Source organism: Bactrocera latifrons, unplaced genomic scaffold, assembly GCF_001853355.1.
Source record: "Bactrocera latifrons isolate USDA-ARS-PBARC rearing strain unplaced genomic scaffold, ASM185335v1 scaffold_917, whole genome shotgun sequence".
NCBI classification, from domain to species: Eukaryota; Metazoa; Arthropoda; class Insecta; order Diptera; family Tephritidae; genus Bactrocera; species Bactrocera latifrons.
The window spans coordinates 30,924-49,472 of record NW_017537620.1 but is presented as its reverse complement, the minus strand read 5'-3'; the positions used below and the strand labels follow the sequence as shown (position 1 = coordinate 49,472).

General features: G+C 33.9%; 1 protein-coding gene across 2 annotated transcripts in view; it reads right to left on the bottom strand.

Moving 5' to 3' along the window:
• Positions 1–2,635: 2,635 nt before the first annotated feature.
• LOC108977589 (failed axon connections) overlaps positions 2,636–18,549 on the bottom strand; it is a 32,752-nt gene continuing 16,838 nt past the window's right edge. The window contains exons 2-5 of one of the 2 annotated variants that reach the window (XM_018947327.1): positions 14,045–14,383; positions 9,640–9,983; positions 9,060–9,156; positions 2,636–3,502 (exon numbers count right to left, since the gene is read on the bottom strand). In XM_018947327.1, the coding sequence (XP_018802872.1) occupies positions 3,449–3,502; positions 9,060–9,156; positions 9,640–9,983; positions 14,045–14,383 (834 nt within the window). In that variant the 3' untranslated portion in view covers positions 2,636–3,448. The remainder of the gene's footprint in view (positions 3,503–9,059; positions 9,157–9,639; positions 9,984–14,044; positions 14,384–18,549) is intronic. The other variant, XM_018947328.1, reaches the window with a different exon arrangement.

The window sequence follows — 18,549 nt, the reverse complement described above, 5'->3', positions numbered from 1 at the left end:
CAGAGCCAGGTTCAGGCGCGAATCAGGAGCTCGTCTCAACTGAACCTGTACGGCCAAAGAAATTTTGGCGACGTGCATTGAACGTACTTGAAGACCTGCCATGGTTTTAACGAGACGGAGGTGAGAGCAGTATTAGCCTGCCAGCCATTTCGGTAAGATGTCACTCTTATCTACTGAGGTGACAGAATACTGCCCTTTGTCGATCTAATCCGTATCGGTTTTCCAGTACACCATAATCAGAATTTTACTGGTCTCAATTCTGATGGGCTCTTGCCCAGGGTTTTTCGTCGTCTTCTGTTCCCTCGTCGCTTTGTTGYCYCCCTCTCTTGGGTAGGTTCTCCCTCGGTGCAACCCCGGTGGAGGTTGTGGACGCTTATTTTAAGGYGGCATCTTCTCGCCTCTTCGCGGGAGGTTTATTGGGCGCGTGAGGCGTTTTGAGCCAAGCCCTCCTCTCCCGCAGCTCTTGGTCGGGGGCTGCGTATTACTATTCGCAGCTAACCTACTTAGCGTAGGCCGTCCACTATCCGCCAGCTGTGACCCCGGTAGTAGCCTGAGCTCAGCCTTACCCACCGTAGGGCATTGGATCAGGAATTGTGGGACCTAATACCAAGTTTGCCCTAATCATGAGATGTTTTCCGAGCAGAAGTCTTTGTTTTAATTCAGTGTGCAGAAATTAATCTCCAAATGCAAAGCATATCGCTTAACTCGTCCAAAGTCAAGCGGCGCTAAAAGCGATCTCACCATATGAGGATAAATCGCTATTAGTGGAAGAGTGTATATGAAGGCTTAACCGCTTCGCTGCGTCTTCTAAGTTAATAGGGTGCGGGATATGGTGCAGTCCCATACCACTATAAAGCAGTTCCGCATGGAGAGAGAGAGAGCGGGCATGCGCCATGCTAAACTGCTATTGGGAGGTTACGTCCTAGCAAGGTTCATCATATCCTTGACAAATTCCGTCTCTTGTCGCATTTTACATTGAGCACTGCAGGCTCAAGAGACACCTATCCAATATGGGCATGGCGTCCTGTGCAAACTACCGTAAACTCCGAAACACTTTATTCTAGATTGCACAGCAATTTGTAAATGAAGGCTCAAGGTCCTTGGATTCATAACGTGGTTAGGGGTCACATAACTTCAATAGCGTCCAGAATATTCCTGGAATTTTTAGAGGTAAACTGTTATCTCTCCGACATTTCTCGCTTCTTCTCTGCATGGAACCTAACACTCTCCCCATCACAGCGGCCATATTTATGAACTGGACGCAAGAGTACAGACTTGAGCTTAATATTGCAATCAATGGCGTCAAGATTCTGACTGTCAATAATCCTAAGATTTTGGGTGTAACTTTTGATAGTCTATGTTCTTTCACTCCTCATTCGACCGCGATTATCAACTACGCCGTTCCTAAATGGTCGGCTGGATGCAGATGAAGAAGCTACAGACTTGTCAAAACGAAGAGCTCGAGTTGCCGCGAGAAACGACCATTGCGCAGCTTCATTCTGGATATTGTAGCAGGTTAAACTCCTACTTGTGCAGAATAGACCCCGACTTATGATATGTCCTGAGTGCATATAGTCTCCGCATGAGACTGGCTACTTCAGTGTATGCTCGGCCAACCCCACTCAATTGACATCACTCTACCTTTGCTCCGATCCAGTCGAAACAACACGTTTCTTGGACCTCTCGTTAGATGACGTCGACTACAACTTAAACCATCCTGACAGGGATTGATAACCATTTCATTCTTTTAACATCTCTTTCCCCGGGGACTGACATTAGTAAATGATCCATAAATGCTATGTATACAAGTTTGTAGTGATCACACTTACCCTACTTAACAAATTTGAAGAACAAAACCTTTACTTATCTAAATGTTTGAATCGTATGTAAATCTATAATTGTGAGATATTTTAAAGCCCACAAAATAACTTTTACCACTTTCGGTAAAGAAAGTAAAAATAAATTATTTGTAAACCCAACCTTGGTTTTTGAACGTTCAGCTGTAACATATTTACTCACATACCAAATTCTTAGAAAAACTATAATACACAATACAATTTGGTTAAGAAGCATATTTATTAAATAAGATTTATGTTTATATGTTTATTATATAAAACACTGAGCTACAATAGAAATAATGTAGTAAAAACTTATAACATAACCTTTAATACATAATCCATAAAAATACTTGAATAATCTACAATTACATACATATTTAACCGCCACGTGGATGAAAAATACTTTGTCCTTATATTGTGTTGTTATTTTATTTATTAATATTTTTTATTCATTATTATACTTTAATTTAACTTTTATGGTTTCGGCTGCTGCTCTTTACTTCAACGTATAAATTCCTGTCTCTTATACACATCTAGATGTGTATAAGAGACAGGTATATATATATATAATTTTATGTATTTATTGATATACATATATGTATGTATGTATACATAGGCCTATATATATGCGAATGATTTAGTTATATGTTTATGTATGTTGGTTTATCGTTTTTTCTTTTTGTTTGCATATAAATTTATTATATTATATATGATGTATGCGTATTGAAATAAATACGATGAGCAAAATAAAGACAAAGCCAATAGTGGTAACAATTTGCATTCAGTTGTCTCTCTGCATTTGTTTACGCGTGAGTTTATGTGAATGTATTTGATGAATGTTTGTATATGTTTATTTATGTATGCAGGTGTGGTTTTTAAGTTATCTTTTTTTGTATGGTATGTTTGCTTTTGCTTGACTGCATGTTGCAAAGTGCGCATGCGTAGTGCGCTAATGCAACTACATTCGCATGCATGTGTACATGTACGTATTTTATGTAATGTTTGATGTATTTATTTCGAATTTTGAGTATTTTTATTATTCATTATTAATTACGTCCTTTTTCACAATGATTTCTTTGATTCTTGTAAGAACTTACAACTCTTTTAGCAGCGTTTTATTTTGGTTTTTGTTTTATCAAATTCCAAAACAAAATGTTCATACGATATAATTTTTCTTCATTACATATTTTATATATTTGCACACAAATTATATAATTGATTATAGAAAAATAAAATTAATTACATTTAGGCTTAAAATGCATTACTGCTTTTTTGTTTAAATATTGTTGTTCTTATTATTTGGGAGTGAAATAAACAATATACCTAATTATACAGTAAAAAATAATAATTATACAAATGAAGAAGGTAAGATGAAACAAAATTAGAAGTTAGAATCATCCATCATCGTCAGATGTTATTTCGATTTTAACTAATTGCAATTTCTTATACATTATGTATAATTTCTTTATAATTTTATGCTAATCGTAATATATATAAAAATGTTTTCAAATTTATCGTATTATACTTCTGGGTGTATGATTATTTTTGTTTTTGTTTTTGTTTTAAATGCATGTCCTTTACAGTTGTTCTAAGTTTACCGATATCGATATTTACTTTGTTTCCTCCTTCTCCTTATTCTCCTCTGTGATCTCTTTTTCATTTGACTGCAAATAAAGATTCGAGACATTTATGATTTAATATCATATATTGTTGCATCAGGTGTTTGAAATACTTAAAGGTATATAAGACAATAAGATAATTTATGTTATTCCCTCAAACTTAGGATTTATTGACTAAAAATGTTTAAAAATCGAAAAGGCCACATTTGCATAACATAGATATAAAAGATATACCATGACTTTTACTAGGCATTAATATTCGCATATTGGATCTGCGACCTTGATTGACCATCGACATGAATAAAGGGATGCCCAACTTATTCCGGGGTGAGAGAGTCTCGAAATTATCGTTTCAGCATTGTTGCCAGATCGGATAAAATAATAATTTTTGAATATTTAAAATAAAACATCCAACATTTTTTACAACTAAAAATTTCTCCATAGTGATCGTTTACTATGTGGAGAAACTATTAAAATCTCTTTATTGTATAATAAAACTAGCTTTTGAACTTTCAGTATTTAATAAAGGAATTTTAACTTGTTAGTTCTCAATTAAAAACATTTAAATCATTTTATTTGGAAAATTAATACTATGCTGCATCACTTTGCAAAAAGTTTCATCTAACACATTTAAATTTCGCATTATCTTTGTTTTCCTTGTTTTACATTAAGTAATACTTATAAGTGGCCTTGAACCAGGCAACAAATTCTTCCGTTTACATTTTTTTTGGCAGGGTTTCAATCGGGTCGTTAAATTACCTCAATTAGAACGAAGAGCAACATGAAGAAATTCATTTATTCATATATACAGAAAACAATGATTTGGTGTGGTTTATCGGGCGGTGGAATCATCGGTCATATTTCTTCAAAAATGATACTGCTGACAGGTATAAAGGGATGCCCAAATTATTCCAGTTCAAAAGCGCCTCAAAATTAACGTTTTTTATAACATTTCGCATTGTAGTTATTCTTTTTGGGTATTTAAGTTAAAACACCCAATGAATTTAGTTGGGAGAAGACTTTAAAGAAAATATGTATACTTTATTTTTTATTTATTAATTTACTAAAATTAATCTTAAAAAAATTGCTACACTTTAAATAATTTTATGTAATATGTACACATTTATTTGTTATGGAATATTTTGTTTTAAGAACTTCCATTGCCTATTGATGCAGTAATGTGATTATAATAATTTTACTAGCTTTTTACCCGCGACTTCGCCCGCTGTGGAGCCATTAAATAAGAATGAGAGATAAAGGGTAAGAGTATAATAATAGAAATGAGTCAAAATGATAACTAAATTTTATTGCTTGGCTGAGATCAACAAATTTTAAAAATTACTAATTATGTTTCAACACCTTAAAATATGCGTATGGAAATGCAAAAACAAATATTAAAATATATTTCACCGTAACAAAAATGAATAATTCTGAATTCTAACAATTTAAAAAAATAAAATACAAAGTATTAATCTGGGATATTTTTATAGACAATGTTATACATTTTCTCGTCGGGTGAATATATGTGTAAATTCTGGGCATTAGATACACGTGAACAGGCTGCATAAAGTTTGACATGAGAGAAGCATGGATTTCCTAAATGAACTCCTGCTACCTGTAATGTTTGTCCTTGTGCCTTGTTTATGGTTACAGCAAAGCTAAGCTTGACGGGAAGCTGAACCCTTCTAAATTGGAATGGAAGGTCAGTGGGAATAATTGGTATCCGAGGTATTATAACACTATTTCCCTTACCGACACCTGTTAAAATAGTAGCACCAAGTATGTTCTGTCCCAATTTTGTTATCCGAAGCTCTGTTCCATTACATAGCCGAGGAGCATTAAATACCCGAGGAGCATCTAGATTTCGCATAAGCATTACTGGTACATTTAGGATACACAGGATATGAAGTACTTAGTTCCGTATCTATAATTGTATCCATTGACAAATATTCCTTCAGTTCTCCTTGAACCTCGTTTAAAATGTCAGTGTTGATCCTATTAACAATTTCATTTCTTGGTGCTAGTAATGCTCTTGTACACAACCACTGATTACTACACAAATGTTGTTGCAATTCCGGAAAAATATTAGCAAAGAGATCCACATCACTTTCTACGAAATTACAAAGTTCTCTTGACAGTTATATAATAGCCTTCAACTTCAACATCTAAACAACCATCACCGATTTCATCAACCATCAACCATCCACATTTCTGCGTAAAGTCCAGAATTCACGTCATTATGAAGGTGAAAGAGGCGGAGTTTTTCAACTGTTGACCATAAGCGTGATGATGTCCCCCTCTGAACCACTGGGAGGGTTTGACGGAAATCACCAGCCAATAAAACTACCATGCCTCCCAATATATCTGTACTATCTCGAAAGTCCTGGAGAGTCCGGTTTAAAGCTTCTATAGCATTCTTGTGAGACATGGTACGTTCTTTTCACACTAAAAGCTTGCATTCTCGCAGCATCCTACCTCGTGAACTATTTTTACTAAAATTGCAGATATGCACCCATCCTGTGCCAAATTCAATAGTAATTTTAAAACGGAATGTGCCGTACGACCGGCAATAAATAGCGTCGCGGCAATACCTGACAAAGCTACAGCAACTGTTAATTTTTGGTCTTTTTTGACGGACATTAATAATAAGCGAAAACGTTTTTTCAGTTCCTCCTGGTGCGTCGAGAAAGAAGAATCCACCACTGCCGGAGTCTATTTTACGTAAAACTTGTTTGAAAACATGATTTTGCTTTGGAAGTAATTGAGGTCTAATTCTGTCACTTGATGTTGCAGTGCTATAAAATCATAATCTAGATCTCACGCAATTTCATTATCAAAATCATCCATATTGTCTTATCGAGGGCTGGACATTCCAAAATCATCTAATTTTTTTCCAACCATCGTAAAAACCTTGATTTCGATTATATTCATCGTTTTATTGTGTGTGTGCTTGTTGCAGTTGATTTAAAATATCTTCAGCCATGTATTCTTTTTACATATTCCAAAGAGTTTTAGGGTTAGGAAGACCCCAAGAAGATAAAAGCGTAGCGTAAAGTTCCCTTATTTTATCTGGCGATCAGCATTGTACAGCTTCCTCCATAGTTTCGTCCCAATTATTGTCTAACAGTCGCCGAGCTTCACATGCTTCTCAATATGTTTGACATTGCTGACCATTGACAATTTTAAGTTCTGTAAAGCTAATACTCTCTCTAACATGATGCATGTCTGCACATGTCAAAAGCATTCAAAATTCGTAACGTGTACGGTAGAGACACGAGCAAGAGCATCCGATGCTTTAACCCCAGGTTTGTCTTGAACAGGTGTACCATGAATACGACGACGCCATTCTTTTTTTGAACTGTTAATAAATATATAAAAATTAGAAACAGTTGAAACTATGTATATTCAATTGAGTTAGATATTGTCGTCACCGCCGGTAATACAGTGGGACGGTATTACAGAATTCATGGTTGAAACTTCATTACTGTAATGCTAGATGGCGTTGAAGCAGCTTAATTTCACGATTTTTTGACAAACAATTTTTTATCTTTCTTAATTTTTTTTTTTAATATAAAGTACCCTATTTTACTTCTAATACCGTGAGAAGTATATGTACAAAGTATATGTACATGATCAATGGTTAAGTAGTTTTTGCGTGAAAGCGTAACAAACAAACTTACATTCGCATTTATAAGTAGTATGATTACTTGGCTTAAGGAACATGATGAAAATGATTTTCTCAATATCTGCTCAACCGCCATCTGCCAGCTAAATTCTGATAAACTTTAAGGAATGAAGATGAATTGGTTAATTTCTAACCAGAATATGAAATGATGCATAGACGACGTTCAGATGGCACTCTTTTTTCGCTAATTCATTATACATTGTCCATTATTTAGCTATTAGCTTATGATGGCCAAATAAAACTCGGGTTTTATATACATTTACACAGTTTTGTGAACTATTTTTCCACGTGTTCACAATAATCAAACTATCATAGGTAATACCATGTGCAGACCGACACTTAATCACATGATTTAGGCTGTTCAGTGGCTTATCCTACTAATCTGATAAAATTATCAAGATTCCGCCATACAAAAATGACAGTTCAAAATCACTTCATCAAAGCTAACTTGATGAAAAATGTTCGCTGAGTTAAATTTATCATCCAGTTAACCTACCAGCGGCTAAGATAATATTTACTGGGTATTGAGAAAATATCCTTTAAATGTTGCTTTCTTATAAAGTAAGAATTATAGCCATATTATTCCTTCATTTGAGCTATGCTGCCAAATACTATGAATAGTGGTTCCAAAAAACATAAAGTTAGGATCGTTAGCCGCGTTTTAAAATATACTGGCTTTTATAGTAATCCACAAATAACAAGCTTGTTTCAGTATACAGCAGCTACTATTATCGACATATACATCTATTTACTCGTACGTAAGTTTTAAAGTATCACTTTTTACCGGGGTAAACTCCTAAACGAATGATCAATATTGGTAAAATTCAGTACACTGTGTCCAGTTTGATCCAAATTAAAATATAGCATAGTTTATATCTCGATAATAATAATTATAAACTCTTCAGTATATTGCCAATAGAAAAATCTTTTTTTTTTCATTGCCAAATATTTATGTATATCAATCATTTTAAAAATAAAACATTAAGTACAATTACTTGATCTCTTATACCGGCACTAACATGTTCGTCTTTATTTGTTAACAATATAACAATATTTTCACCCTATTGAATAATTTTTTTTTAAAACACAGCCACAGCAATTCGTTGGCGGATCTTATAATAAAGATATAATTAATAAAGTTAAAGAAGACTGGATATGAGTAATTGTATATATAATAAAATATTTATTTTAATAAAATATAATATAGTATCTTCGAGATAATTAAAAATAACTTGCATAATTGCATTGATAAGACTAAATTCGCTGAAGGAGACGAATATTTTGCGTTTTATTTACAAATTACAATGGTATACTCATATAAATGATACGAGTGGCGAGCTGAATCGATACAATCCTCTCCGTCTATCGGTATATACGCGACCTAGTCTCTCAGTGTTTGAAAAATTTGGCATAGATTATTCCCAAGACAACGGCACAATATGCGAATGCTTTTTTCAGATCGGAATACTATAGTATATAGCCGCCAAACAAACTGACCAATTTAAATTAAGAAAAAGATTTTCTTAGATCTTTTACGTTACAATAAATGCATCTGTGAACGGTATTATACCTTCGGGGCAGCCGCCCTTAGCTTATTATAATAACATTAATTAATATAATTTATTAATACAACAAGATATGTTGCTTAAATTATGGTTATAATAGCTTTTTTATGCCTTAAATAACGATACATTAAATTAAATTTTATTTTATACTTCTTAAATTTATAATTTAAGACGAAGCAATTCATTAAAGGATAGTGTCAGAAAAAAATTAATATTAAAAAGAGCAATTAATTGATTTCACATTTCAACTACCGGAAAAGAAAAAAGCAAAGAAATAATAAAATGCCATTTTGAACGGAATCGCTTCGTAGTTATTAAATAATTAACTTTAAAACTAAATTTGTTTACATACCTTATCTTTTTCCATCTCCTTCTCATTTTTGTCGGAATCATTTTCTTGCTCGTTTGATTTCTCTGGCTCCCCTTCCTTGCCTTCCTTTGTCTCAGGCCTAATTAGAAAGAAAAAATTTGAAAAAAAGATGTTATTTAATAAAAATATTCATACATTAAACACACTAAAGACGACAGACGACAGGCAGCATCTGTCAAATATTAAAATACCCACGTACGTGGGTACAGTCATTTAGACAACAGCATCACTGATGTAACCAACAGAAGCATAAAATAGCTCTGATATATCATTTGCAATAACAATTGATGACTTAAAAGAAATGAATCAACTTATTTACTTACTCTTTGCCAATAAAAAAAATATTTAGAACAAAATATTTAAATTAAAGTGAATGGCTTTTTTCCGGCAATAACGAAATTTTCTACATAAATTGGTATGTCATTGCCGTCTCAAAAATGTAAAGAAAAGGCTTCAAACGTCATTTAGAGACGATGGAATTTTGCTGTCGCTACGTCGTGTAGTGTAACCGGCTATGTGCTTAAATGTAAATATGGATAAAAAAAATAAAAAAATTACTTACTCTGGTTTTGGAATGTGTGCATTCAAGTCCAATTTTGTGCAAATCTCATCCCAATCGGGGAAGCACCGCTCTTTCATTCGTGACACATGTCCGACCAAATTGGGACATTTTTCGGTCATGAAATCGCGCAATGGATACGAGATATCCTTCGACAAATAATGCAGTTGCGACAATATGGCAAACGCAACCACATCCAAAGTGGTTGGCTCATCGCCAAAGAAGAACGGCTTGCAGTCCAACATTTCGCTTAACACCTTCAAATCGTTCTTGCCAAACTCCTCAATCTCCTCAGGGCTGTGTACGCCAATGCCATGAGCCTTCAATTTTTTCGAACCCTGGAACCACTATTTATGAAAAATCACCATATTGCAAATTATATATATGTGGGGTGGAATTCATGTATAAACCATAAAAATCATCACTTGAGAGCACATGTAGGCAAAGTTTACCCATAGTTTAAGCAATTGTGTTTACAAAATTTCTACTGTCTATAGTAGGGTTATATATTATAGGACTATATGTATGTATGCACTATGTGTGTGTTTAAACTTTATTGCACCATATGACATAAGAGAATTATTAACTGTCCTGGTGTTGTTTTTGCAAAGTAGATAAGTAACTACAACACTATGCTACAGAGTATAATAGTTCTGTTTGTATCATCTAAAACTAATCGAGATAGATGATGAGTTATTAATATATAAATATTTACAAGGTTGACGAGTAAACGATGGCTTGAGTCAAAATAGAAATATTGTGTTGAAACTTTGTACACATATTCCTTGGGAACCATTGTAGGTTGGTATTGCAGATGTGTGATGCCCCGACTACAAAACGTTATTAAACGAAAACATATTATATTGCATATAATGAAAATATATTTATTATAATCCCAACATGAATGCAGTTGGTCTCGACCTCGGTCTTATGCTCATATCCCTACTTTCTCGTTTTAGGATGATTTTAATGTAGTTTTCGTTGAATAATGAATGTTGATTCTTTCGCATCATTTTTGAATACGAAGTTTTGCCAACACCTGAAGGCTTTCACGGCGTTGATACGAGTATGAAACGTTCGGTTGCACGCGAAGTTATTTACTTGTTCGTAAAATATTCTTTTAATTTACGTTAACCAAATATCTTTTGCTGATTTTTACTGTTTTGCGGTTATGATTAAGCGAAAAGCGATTTAACGTGAAGTGTGCGATGAATTGGTGTAAATATAACGTAACTATGTGCAAACGAAATTACTAATGGAAAAATTTATTTCTTTTTAAAAACTACAGTTTAAATTTTTTATTTTTATTTTTTCAGATACACACTTGTGGATATTTATAATCAAAATATAAAAAAAAGTAAGAAAGACCTAAGTTCGGGTGCAACCGAACATTTTATACTCTTGCAATTTACAAGAGTCAGCCAGATGAACGGAGGTGAGGCTATTATATACTTGTATATACACGGAAAAAACACAAAATTCGCGATACTTTTTGAACACACCTCGTATCTAGTAAGTTCGAAAATATTACATATATTGGTCTATGGGAGTTAAAGGAAGTACTGACCTGATGTAACCCATTTTTGACACTCAGATATACCATTGCCAGGAAAATTTCTTCTCTAAAGTTCAATTATATATATCCCATATTCACCGATATTTGCGGTAAAAAGTCAACTACAGCTACCGGGGGCCAAATACTCGGGTACGTATGGGCTTAAACAGTTTTAGTTCGACAATTATTGGTCATAAGGTGATATACAATGACATTATGGGTACAAAGTTTTATCCCGCTATATTAATTTCTTTTTGATTTGTACACTGGAAAGAGAAAGAATCAGATGGAATTTCAAATTGTGCTATTTGAGAAGTAAGCGTATCTGTAGTTTTTTTTCGCTGTAACATAATAATGTGAAAAGAATGTCACATACCAAATTTGATTGAAATCGGTCTATTGGGTCTCGAGATGAATGAATGATGTGAATTTACCTAATAGTGAACGGTGCCTCGCACATCGTCCAATTTTTACCCCAGCTTTTATAAAGCCTTCTCATACCCACCCTTTTTATTAGTTTTTAACAATCAGGGGTGTTGTGGAATCCAAGACAGAACTGCAAATCCAGTCTGATTATAAATGGTATCATAGAATCTGATTGGATTTTCATCTTTTCGAACATATGCAAAACCAATATTCGAACCAGTTGTTTACTAATGTGACAAAACTTGCAAAAGAATGTATTTGGAAGCAATCCTATTTAAGTTTTTAATGTGTTCCGAATTAAAGAAAGATTTTAAGAGATAACATTTATCGAATGAATAAAGACGCATTTCGGTATTAAGTTACGTTTTGTAAATCTTCTGTAAGGGAAGCTTTAAAAAATGGAATTTTGTTTTTGCTCAAATCTCTTTAAAAATTTTCTAAGAACATGTCCCTAAAGTTATAGATGGGAATTCGAAGAATTGTCGAAGCTGGAAGGGAAATAGTGACCGAGCGTCTGGCAGATATATGAGCACTTGGGCAAAAAGCGAAAACTTTGACTCGGTTTTTCATTTCTAGGATTTTTCTTAATTGGCGGGCAGGATTGATAAAAACTAAACGTATGGAATCGGGGCAAAGTTTATTACTGGCATTAAATTATCTTCTATTTAAACCAAAAAAAACTAAGAAAAGTTACGTTTGAACATATGTTTAAACTACATAAAGTAACATTTTTTTGGTCAAAAACCACTTTTTTTTAATTTAAATTTTTTTAGAATTTCACACTTTTTTTCTGAGATTTTCCTAGTTCAACTTGGATATATAAGCTTCCCGCCGTCCGACAAATGCACACGCGAGATGCATCGGGCAATTGCTTCCCTAAGGCACAATATCAAAGGATTCATATCCAAAAAATGTTCGGGTGATATTTAAATATATAACAATAAACCCTAGAAATTTCGCTTTAATCAATTATTTCTTTCCCTCCGAAAAAAAACATCAAAAAAATCGATTTTTAAACCCCTAAGCAGGCTCCTCCCTTAAATATCCGCGTTTTTTTGTTTCAAAACCCAATAATTAAGACAATTCGTGTTTTATTCTTATGTTTTCTTCCATAGAATTAAAGATAAATCAATTCGTAACAATAAAACAACTTGATTTATTGACTTACATTTCAAATATGTGTGCCACTATCTTCTTGCTTTGTTTCTGACAGCAAAACCGATAAAATTGATTTCCGTGTCACCCAAAACCGATACAAATTCTGTTTCGAATATCAAACCAATAATGTCTGAATTCATGACACCTACTGCTTTGTTTGATCAATTCTGAATCCGACAACTATCAGATTCCACAACATCCCTGAATATCGTTATATGGTTAGTGGACGGGGGGATGGATCTTGCGATTTCATCAATTACAGTGGCGGTAAAAATATTTAAGGGGTTTGTCCTGAGCGAATTTGGTTATAGAAGCTTAAGTGGTTTAGGAGAGATGTACATTAAACCATTTAGAGAGCGGTTCACGCCTGTTTTTTTTTTAACTTTTTAGCCTACAGGTGTCTCTTGCTACTGCAATATCCCGGGCTAAATTACAGTTATATATCTTAATTTTGTGCTTTCTGGTTTCCGCTCAGTGACGTTTTAGGGCATAGCAGTGGAACAATAACGGCCATCGACGAGCTGGTTCTCCTTTTTTTGCTAAGGAACACACATATAGTGTGTCATTAGTTTTAGGTGATACAAACAATCGTTGGGTGAACAAAAATATTATACTATGTAGCCAAATCAAGAGTATAAATATAATGTAAAACGTGTGAACTTTTTATGAACCCCTATAGTTCCCAGTAGCTCTAGGTACATGATTTATGAATGTTGCCATATATTAGGTTGTCAAAAGTTTTAATCGTCGCATCGGGTCATGCTATACCTTTTTGGAAAGCTTCATGCGCTAACACGTGTTTGATTGATTGTCGTTTCTTTTAAGTCGTTCGTGAGTTATAGCGACGCAAACATGGAGCAAAATAAAGAGAAAATACGGCATATTTTACAGTACTACTACGATAAAGGCAAAAATGCATCTCAAGCCGCCAATAAAATTTGTGCAATTTATGGACCCGATACAATTTCCATTTCCACCGCATGGTTTCAACGCTTTCGTTCTGGTGTAAAGGTGGTCGAAGATGCGCCACGCTCCGAAAGGCCTGTCGTCGAAAATTGCGATAAAATCGCTGAATTGGTCGAAAGAGACCGGCATAGTAACAGCCATAGCATCGGTCAAGAGCTGGGTATGAGTCATCAAAAAAAATTTATGAACAATTGAAAATTCCATAAAAATACCGCAAAAATACCGCAAGACTTTTTTGACAACCGATATATAATTAAATAAGCTTATACGATGATGTTAATATGGAAGAGAATGTGTACAAACCTTTCGACCAAAAGTGAATTTGAAAACAAAATTCAAAATCGAATTCGGCCAACGTAGGCCGAGTGCATGTTGCAAATTCACTTTATAACCTTTTAGTACATTATCGGGATACTTGGCGCGCCAATAAAAAATAATCCAAATCAAATGATTCTCCAACATAGCAATCATTGCATATGACACGTTTCGTTGCTCTGTTGTCAGAGCGGCATCCAAATTCTTCTCATATCGTGCTGATAGCTCTTTGATGATAATGGCTGAGTCAGCGATCTCTTCACCGTTCAACTCAATGAAAGGCAATTGCCCCTTCTTCGAACGGAATCGCATTTTATGATCAACATTCTGAAAAAAACACATCATAAAAATATAAGTTAAATAGTTATAGTAAAAAATATTATGCAATTTTATAGATATATAAAAATAAGTTGGGTTTTTGTCTGTTCGCTATATAGTCAGCGACGCGAAACTAACTAACTGTTGCATGAAATGAAAAATGACCTGAACCAATTTAATGGTAATCCAATGAGGATGGTTTGTAAAAATTGGAAAGACGTTTTTTTGCAAATTGTTAACTATTGCAAGACGTCTCATTTATTATGTGGGATAAATGCATCATGAGCTATAAAGTATATACATATAAAGACCGTGTGGACAGCACATTGAAAGACCTCATGAACTCCTTTGATCTCATAGGCGGAATAACTTTTGTATTTGCTGGAGATTTCTGACAGATTCTTCCTGTCATTAACAGAGGTACGCGAGCAGATGTCGTCAAAGTATGCTTAATATCTTCACCCGTATGGACTTCGATTTAATATATAAATTTACGGATGAATAAGAGAACTCATCTCAGACCTACGAAAATAATGTTCTACTCCTGGCCAACTGTATATTGGTCTATCGCAGGCCGGAGGTCCTGAAAATCACTTCACGAGTATATTGCTGCCACTAAATAAATTAACATCAAATATCACTTTCTTTAAATTTCTTGACAAACACTTTATATATATATTCCCTAGAACTATTTATAATCATAAGTAATAAAAATATTGAAGTAAAAATAATTAAAATAAAGTAATTTTGAATAACAAATGCTGATTAAAAAAATATGAAATCTTTCTTCTCTTCTTGATTGGCGTAGACACCGCTTACGCTATTATAGCCGAGTTAACAACAGATATTCCAAGTGAAGCCAGGTCCTTCTCCACTTGGTCCTTCCAACGGAGTGGAGGTTTTCCTCTTTCTCTGCTTCCCCCGGCGGGTACTGCGTCGAATACTTTCAGAGCTGGAGTATTTTCGTCCATCCGGACAACATGACCTAGCCAGCGTAGCCGCTGTCTTTTAATTCGCTGAACTACATATGTCAATGTCGTCGTATATCTCGTACATCCCAACGTTCCCATCGAATGCGATATTCGCCGTGGCCATGAAATCTTTCTAAGTAAATAAATAAAACGAACTATAAACTAAAGAGTTTATACAAAAACAATCAAAATTTTTATGACTACTAAAATGTACCGCTAATTTTTTGCTTAAAATTCCAAAGAAAACAAATCTAATTATTGAGCATAGGGTCATATACGGCACTTCTGACAACCCGAAAGGCAAAAAAACACAAAGGTAAAATTCCAGAAGATTACATACGTATGTATAAAGCATATACGATTTGCAATCGCAGGCACCCAGTCGTTTAAGAGATATTTATCAAATACTAACATAACATTCTCTCCCATTAGTGGCATTTAGAGTCAACAGTTGCAAAATATTGTATATTTTTATGTGCATATTGCAAGCTTTGTATTTTAAATTTCACACAGTTTCTTATTGAAAGTAAACACAAAAAAAAGAATGATAATATAATAATTAGTTCTCTTTCCACGAACAAAGACCAAACTCTACAATTCACTCATCATCCCCCTTCTGCTATATGTTGCTGAGGCATGGACGATGACAACATCTGATGAATCGGTGTTACAAGTTTTGGAGAGAAAAGTTCTGCGGAAGATGTATGGTCCTTTAAGCATGAAATGATAAAATGATTAGCTATACGAGATATGTGACGACATTGTCATAGTTCAGCGAATTAAAAACAATGGCTAGCTGACATGTCGTCCGAATGGATGAAAACACTCCAACTCTGAAAGTATTCGATGCAGTACCTACCGGGGGAAGCAGAGGAAGAGGAAGACCTCGACTCCGTCGTACAGAGCAGGTGGAGATGGACCTGGCTACACTACAAGAACAACTAGCGTGCTGTTGTAAACTCGGCTATAACCGCGTAAGCGTGTCTACGCCAATATAGAAGAAGAATAATATAATTATTTGCATTGATTGTAATTGAATAAAAAATATAGGTAGACTTGCATATATAAGTATAGTCGCATTGAAATTAATAATTATTCATATAAACGATAAATAAATCTTATAGGGATTTGAAATTTTAATTCAACTCAAGTGCGCGTTTTCTTAATGTACGTCCATATATGTACATACGTACATATGAACATAGGAATTTTTCATATTGCGACGTAAAACCATTTTAAAATCGGCCTAGACAATGTGGATGTGTTTATACTACCAAGTTAAATATTTTAAACATGCAACTACGTCTGTATATTTTTATGCAGGTACATTGACAGGCATGACAATATGTATGTAAGTCAAGCGCCAAATCTGTAGATCGACCAGATTTTCATTTGAATGGAATACTTGTCTTTACATATATGTACATGTATATGTCCATTTGCATACTATATACATACATACATATGTAATAACTCACATTTTGTACATAATTATGAATAGGTTTATACAGAGCTTTGTGCATACACGTTACTGATATCGTTTACATACCTCAAAACGTCTACATACATACATATTATACATAAATCCATTTAGTTATACCCGCATTTATTTATTCTTAATTGGTAAACACTGACACAACGCGGCGTACCTTCTGCAAACTTACGTATTATTGACGCGTAGCATTACGCGTTGGAATGTGCAATAGCTACATTTGCGTTATTGCACGGTACACTTTGATACATGCACACATATCTAATTGAAAAAAAAAATTAAAGGAAACGCAAATATGGAAAAGCCTACGAAATCAAAGAAAGTCTTTTGAGTTTTTTCAACATATCAACATGTGTATATTAGGGTGTCAAAAAAAAAAAATTTTTTTGGTCATATAATCTCTTAATTTGTTTGAAACATTAGAAAAAATGTTTTGTGTAGGGAGGATTATAGCAGAAACAGCCAAAAATGCTACTCCCTTATTTCCTTTTCCATCCAAAATGCGTCAAAAGTTGAGCCCGTGGTAAAAACGCAGAAATCAGCCATCTTTGTTCGTTCTTATTTGAACAATGTTGCCATTGTTCATATACTTTTGCACACATCTAAGTTTTCAATTACAATTTGTCATAATATAAAATATCAAAACTGAAAACAAACTATTAAAAATAGTTTATATATTTATAAATATATATTATTTTTAATATTTATAATAGCATTCGACTCTGATTTTGAGTTATTTTAAGAAAATTTCAAACATATTGAAGACAACTATTATAATTACTACAGTATATCGAGATTGGCAACCCTGCGTTGTGAGAGAGCAATCAGCTGACAAATTTCTACGGCAAAAACCAAATTGCCGTGAATTCCCACGGCATCCTACGGCAAAGAGAGAAGGGAGTAGCCTTTTTCGCTGTTCACTTACATTGCCCATAAGATAGGTCGTATCAGCTGACACGTCTACATTTTGGCTGTTTGTGCCATGTCGATTTGCATCGAAGCTTGTAACTTCTTGCTTACTGCAGCCTACACGCCCGAACTATCGCTGTGCTATGTTTTCATTTGTCCTTTTTATACTTATATTATGCACATAGTTTTCGTTCGATCAACGTGTCAACGCAGTCAACCGTCAAAGTTCAGAAGGTTTTAACGTTTAACAATGGAACGACCGTAACGGCCAGATTGAAATTCTACCAAAAATATATGTGAACAGAGGGATTTGTTGCCGCCATTCAAGATCGCTAATAAAAATTTCAATTATATAAAATTAAAGAAACGCGACATTTAAATATATTTGATGAAATTTTTTGTGGTGTGGTGCTACTTTCATAAAAAAAAAATATTAATATTAGCTAACAAGTTTAAATCACTTTATTAAAGTAGTCAGTTATTTTATTAATCGTGAAATAATAAACAAATATTTAAATAGTTTCTCCATATATTAAATAAACCTATAAAAGTAAGTAAGTTGAATCGTAATAAATGATGGGTGTTTTAATTTAAATAATATAGGGGACTTGCATCAAAAAATGTAAAGAGCGTGCGGAATCCATTGAAATTCATTTTCAAAATGAAATGCCAGTCTTTGTAATTATTCACTTTGTCTTGTTGCCTGCTTTACATGATCGCAAATAAAAATAAGAACACCTTCCGTTGGTTATTTAAAGTGGATGTGCTGAGATTAGAAACTCATCAGGAAAATAATAGGAAAA